Below are 6,499 nucleotides of genomic sequence, written 5' to 3' on the forward strand. Positions count from 1 at the left end.
CGGCAAGCACTAGTCATATATTTGAATGTTGAGCAGCGAGCTCATTGGCTACTGATACAGGAGAGAACCAATCAGCTGTGCCATGTGATAATGATGTCGTTAGGTCAGATTGTGTTAGACCTGTGCCATCTAGAGTTTCATGCCAGAACTCTGTATTTCTGTGGTCAGTCAGAGTTTTGTCTTTTTTTTTTTGGTTTTCAGGAAGGATGCGTTAAAGACATTTATAATGTTACTAAAGATTTTGATGAAATAAATGCTGTTTTTTCTATTTATCAAATAATCCAGAAAAAAAATGAATCATGGTTTCCACAGAAATATTCAACTGTTTTAAACATTAATAATTATAAGAAATGTTTCTTGAGCAGCGAATCAGCATATTAGAATGATTTCTGAAGGATTAGCCTTGATGAGCATTAGAGACTTACTTCAAAAACAAACCCCAAAATTTTGAACTATATTGTAGGCTGTGCAGTGGAGTGGAAAAGACTGCACATCTCATGACGTGTTTTTAAAAGTGGTTTTAATTTAACACAGTGTTTAAAAAACATAGCACTCTCCTTGAAAAGCAACAAGAATCACATTTACTTAGAAAAACTATTACACAGTTTTGCATTTTGTGCAAATTAGCCATTCTTCTAGAAAGTATTGTCTAATGAGAATCTGTTTACATTCCACATTGTGCAGGTCAGATCTGTGTCTAAGTTAATGCTTAACCTTGGTTTTGGGTTTCACAGAGGAGATTTACGGAGATTGGTCTCTTCCTCTCAACACTTCTCATATTTGGCAACCACGGATACGAGAAGTGCGTGACCAGTATCCAAAGACTGAAACATTCATCAATGCCTACATAAATCCTGTTTCCTGATCTGTGTGTGTGACAATTCTTTGTAGATTCAGGGCGCTATCATTATCTCCAGCCTGATTGAGGTGGTCATAGGGTTTGCTGGAATCCCTGGGATCCTGCTTAATTCAATCGGGCCCCTGACTGTCACTCCCACAGTGTCCCTGATCGGCTTGTCTGTCTTCCAGACGGCAGGAGACCGTGCAGGCAGTCAATGGGGCCTGTCTCTGCTGTGAGTCCTTCAGCTCTTTAAATACATTTCGTTTAGCTCTACACTAACTGTTTTTGCTTTAATACATCTGTGTGTTTTGGCATTCCAGGTGTGTCTTCCTCATTGTGTTGTTCGCTCAGTATCTAAGGAACTGGGCCTGTCCTTTCCCAAGCTACTCCAAACAAAAAGGCTGTCACATCACACACGTGCAGATATTCAAGATGTTTCCAGTACGAGCTAATATTCAACACCCAGCTCTTTGCATTTAGACAATATCATAAACCATAGAGCTAAGCAATTAACAGTATTTATCACATTTAATTAAACTTCCTGATAGGACTTTGAACAAAGTTCACATTACCCCATGTGGCGCATGTTATCAGTGCATTTTCAGGTTGAACTGCTCACTTTCAAACATTTTGTCTTTAGTAATCGATTATCCTGATTTCAGTAGATCATCATGGCAATCATGGTGGTATGGCTGGTTTGCTACATTCTCACCCTGACGGATGTGCTGCCGAACGACCCGAATAAGTACGGCTACAAGGCTCGCACTGACGCCCGGGGCGATATTATGACCCAGGCGCCGTGGTTTCGTTTCCCCTATCCATGTAAGGACCTTGCTTGCTTCCTGTATCGCACACCTATGAGTTATAACAGCCTCTTTATCAGAAAATGTCACTTGTGGCTAATATCTAATCTAAGACTTTACTTTTTTTCACAGTAAAATGATTAGAAGTATGATTAGAGAGAAGGATATTGGTGGGTTAATGGCTGAACTCTTTCCAAATCAGATTTTGTGTGTGTCACAGGTCAGTGGGGTTTACCCACAGTGACAGTAGCAGGAGTGCTGGGAATGTTTAGTGCCACTCTAGCTGGTATTGTTGAGTCTATTGGAGACTATTATGCCTGCGCTCGTCTCTCTGGAGCTCCACCTCCTCCTGTTCACGCTATCAATAGGTAAGGACAATAAGCAGTAGAAAACGACATGATTACTTTTTAAGGGGGTCATATCATGTGGAATCAGATTTTCCTTTCTTTTTTTTAAATAAAATAATTAAATGTGACCCTGGACCACAAAACCAATCTTAAGTCGCTGGGGAATTGTTAACCCTTATGACTGGTTTTGTGGTCCAGGGTCACAAATGTACTGTACATTTCAGAACTTGTTAACCAGGGCCGTGCACAGACATTTTGAGGGGCAGTGGCCCAAACCAAAAAAGGGGCACTAGGGGGGTGGGTGCTTGTTAATACAAATGATCCAGTTGTTACAAATATACAATTAAAAGAGAAGACAGCACACTCTGTAATAATTTCAGACTTTATTGTAGATGTTTTGATAAGAGTGGGCTCTCCCTCACTCTCTGAGCCTGCTTCTGCCTCATCTTCAATGGAAGTAGGGGAGAGTGGGGTAAGTTGAGCCAGTGTAAGAGTGGGCTCTCCCTCACTCTCTGAGCCTGCTTCTGCCTCGTCTTCAATGGAAGTAGGGGAGAGTGGGGTAAGATGAGCCAGTGGGTAAGTTGACCCACCCCCTGTTTCTTGGCAACTGTACACTTTTACTGTCATGTGACCATGTTTTTTGGAACCACCCATCATTTTTGCCAGACTGTGAAAAGGAGAAACACATGGGAGGAATGGAAGGCACCCATTTACTTTAAAAACAGTTTTTGGCTTGTCAAAGTAAAATTTTTTGCAAAATTTTAGCATAACATATGGTTGTTACATCAAAGCAAATTGATCCAGGTCTAAAAATATTTATGATGCATATAGGTGATTTAGCAACATATAAAACCATGCAAATCATTTAGCTAAATATTAGTGTTTTAATGTGATATTACTGGTTTAGTTGATCATATATACATATTATTTGTAGCTTATTTGATAGGGACAGTGTACAAGTGTACCAAATCCTTCTCTGATAAGAACCAGAAAATGCTTTTCATCACATTATAATCAGATATATCTTTCCACCTGTAGTCACTAATTGCCAACAAACTCTCTGTTTAGTCTGTTTTTAGGAAGGCTACAACTTTATCACTTTTAATCACTTTACCGACAGAAATACAAAAACAAACTACCAAATTATTAATTCAGCGAATCATCCACTGACTGTAATGTGGATTGTAATGCATCTACCTGTTAATGAACGACCTTCGGGAACTGTGGTCTCCACTCCAGATAGCGGCACGGTGGTGAGAGGGGCACCTCAGCCGATGAGGGCAAAGGGGCAGTGGCTCTAGCCACCGGGCCATCCCCCTGTGCACGGCCCTGGATTTGTTAACCTGTAAAGCCTGACATATAAAATAATGTTCAGTATGTTTGCACACAAAAAGTATTCTCGTAGCTTCATAAAATTAAGGTTGAACCACTGATGTCACATGGACTATTTTAATGATGTCCTTACTACCTTTCTGGGCCTTGAATGTGTCTATGCAGGGTCAGAAAGCTCTCGGATTTCATCAAAAATCTCTTAATTTCTGTTCCAAAGATGAACAAACGTCTTGTGGGTTTGGAATGACATGAGGATGAGTAATTAATGACAGAATTTTTCATTTTTGGGTGAATTATCCTTTATCAGACAAAGTTTTTTTTTTTTTAAGTAACATGTTTGATACATCAGGCTTTTGTGGCTCATATACTAATAATCAAAAAATATGGAGCTCACATTAGAGTAGGAAAAAAAACACCAATTTTATTCAGAGGCCCAAATTGAGGAAAAAAATATGCAGTTTAGTGTGGTTGCTGATATTTATATGGCAATATAAAATTCTGATAGCTTGTAATGTAAATCTATGAAATCTGAACTGTATAAAATGCATATACGTATCAGTTGTTACTCTGTAATAATGTCTCATTTGGATGATACATTAAATGCTTAGTTTTATGATCTGAAGTTTTTATTGTGGTTTGAGAGAGATGATTGGGAGATTTAAAAAAAAACGTTTCTGAAAACATAATTTAAAAAAAATATGATGTATGGACAATCACGTAAATCTAAGTTGCTTCAGTTCAGTAAGTGTTTTTCTTGAAATATTTCTAACAATATAAAAGTTATTCTTTTGTTTACTTCATTAAAATCTGTTGAGTTCACAGCAAAAAGACACATGTGCCATAACACGAAGGGGGACATTTTTAAAATCATAAATCAGATAACAGAAGGAATGAGGTATATTGTGTACAACAGGTTTCAATATATTTTAGAGGCCTTAGAAGTTATAATACTGTAGGCTTTAAAGGGTTAAAATGGAGTGGCAAAAACAGCCGAAATGTTGTGACATCACACTAATGATTGCATCAACACATGTGACATGGCCCTCTGTGTTTATATGCAAACAGTTATTTGGAGAAACTCATCCCAGAGGAAGTAGGATAGATACTATTTGTCCTAAACAACGAAGCAATTAACCCGAGTAAACAGTGGTGAAGTCCTTTAAACATTGTGCTATTCCTGGCTGTGTGTAGCACCTACAACTCTGCATATCCTTTTGAAGGATCTCAACATTAGGACAGAGAGACTTGGTGATTTATGTATACTTTACTATCTGTTTTCTTTCCTAGGGGGATCTTTACAGAGGGAGTGTGCTGTATCATAGCGGGGCTGCTGGGCACAGGAAATGGATCGACCTCTTCCAGTCCTAACATAGGGGTGCTTGGCATCACCAAGGTGAGGTAGTGGGAGCTCTTAGGCTCTTTATAATACTAGTGTATATTAGAAAGCATTCAGTAAATGCAGTTCTAGTATCTGTATTTGTGACATCTGATAAGAGTCCCTCAGGGAGGTGCATACAGATACACTATTCATAACTCTCCTCTTGTCTCCTCAGTTGCTTTGTTTCCACTGACACCATTCGTTTTGTAAATCTGCTTTGTGTCGACTGTGGTTTCCCTGGTGTCTTGATTTCTCCTGCAGGTGGGAAGTAGGAGGGTGATACAGTATGGAGCAGGCATAATGCTGTTATTGGGAACTATTGGGAAGTTCACCGCCCTGTTTGCCTCCTTACCCGACCCTGTCCTCGGAGGGATGTTCTGCACCTTGTTTGGTAACAAGCTTGTTGGATCTATTGGCATTTGCAGATGTTTTGTCCCAGCTTTGTCCACAGAGTGTCAGTAAAGAGCCCAGAAACTCTGTAGTAACTGCAGATTTGCTCCATCCAAGTCAACAGCATGCCATGAATGAATTTTATATTTCAAACCTTTCAAACCTACAACATTGAAAATTGTTTTTCTTTTAAGAAATTAATGCTTTTATTCAGCAAAGATGCATTAAATTGATCAAAAGTGACAGATTCAGGGTTTTTATGAAAAAAAAAAAAAAAACTATTTTATTTCAGCAAGGCATCATTTTTCATATCCATTTTTCATTTAACTTGATTTACTAAAATAACTAATACTAAATGAAATGAATAAAAACTATGTAAACTTAATGCTTTTATTCAGCAAAGATGCATTAAATTGATCAAAAGTGACAGATTCAGGGTTTTTATGAAAAAAAAAAAACAACCTATTTTATTTCAGCAAGGCATCATTTTTCATATCCATTTTTCATTTAACTTGATTTACTAAAATAACTAATACTAAATGAAATGAATAAAAACTATGTAAACGTTGAAAAACAACAAAAAAATAAAATTGACAAAAACACACAAAATTAATAAAACTTTAACTAAAATGAAACTGAAGGTAGAACATATAAAAATAAAATCAAATTCAAAATATTAACAAAAACTAATGATACTAAAACTCAATTATACTAAAAGAACACTGGATAGATTTCTATTTCTAATAAATGCTGTTCTTTTGAACTTACTATTCATATTATAATCCTGAAAGGAATGTATTATGGTTTCCACAAAAATATTAAGCAGCACAACTGTTTTCAATATTGATAGTAATAAGAAATTATTATTATTATTAATGATTTCTGAAGGATCATGTGACATTGAAGACTGGGGTAATGGCTGCTGAAAATTCAGCTTTGCCATCATAATACATTACATTTTAAAGGGATAGTTCACCCAAAAATTAAAATTCTGTCATCAATTACTCACCCTCATGTCGTTTCAAACCCGTAAGACCTTCGTTCATCTTCGGAACACAAATTAATATATTTTTGATGGAATCTGAGAGCTCCAACAATTCGTCTCCTCCGCGTCACCCTGTAGCGCTATTTTGGAGAGTATCCGCTGGACGTAAACGACGTATGCTGTTCTGTGTCAGCTGCGTCACACGGATACGCTATTTTCGTTCAGATCAAATCACAACAATGTAGGAAACAGATCCGGTGTGGCGCAGCTGACACAGAACAGCAGGGTGACGCGGAGGAGACGAATTGTTGAATAAAGTTGTTATTTTTTTTCTTTTGCGCACAAAAAGTATTCTCGTAGCTTCGTAAAATTACGGTTGAACCCCTGATGTCACATGGATTATTTTACAGATCTCCTTGCTAC

General features: G+C 37.6%; 1 protein-coding gene across 1 annotated transcript in view; it reads left to right on the top strand.

Moving 5' to 3' along the window:
* slc23a1 (solute carrier family 23 member 1) overlaps positions 1 to 6,499 on the top strand; it is a 21,274-nt gene that overhangs the window by 13,037 nt on the left and 1,738 nt on the right. Inside the window, exons 5-11 of the mRNA XM_016545126.1 lie at positions 735 to 802; positions 892 to 1,073; positions 1,162 to 1,282; positions 1,507 to 1,663; positions 1,865 to 2,012; positions 4,611 to 4,716; positions 4,963 to 5,092. Coding sequence (XP_016400612.1) covers positions 735 to 802; positions 892 to 1,073; positions 1,162 to 1,282; positions 1,507 to 1,663; positions 1,865 to 2,012; positions 4,611 to 4,716; positions 4,963 to 5,092 — 912 coding nt within the window. The remainder of the gene's footprint in view (positions 1 to 734; positions 803 to 891; positions 1,074 to 1,161; positions 1,283 to 1,506; positions 1,664 to 1,864; positions 2,013 to 4,610; positions 4,717 to 4,962; positions 5,093 to 6,499) is intronic.

This window comes from Sinocyclocheilus rhinocerous, unplaced genomic scaffold, assembly GCF_001515625.1.
Source record: "Sinocyclocheilus rhinocerous isolate Xijiao unplaced genomic scaffold, SAMN03320098_v1.1 scaffold69, whole genome shotgun sequence".
Lineage (NCBI taxonomy): Eukaryota > Metazoa > Chordata > Actinopteri > Cypriniformes > Cyprinidae > Sinocyclocheilus > Sinocyclocheilus rhinocerous.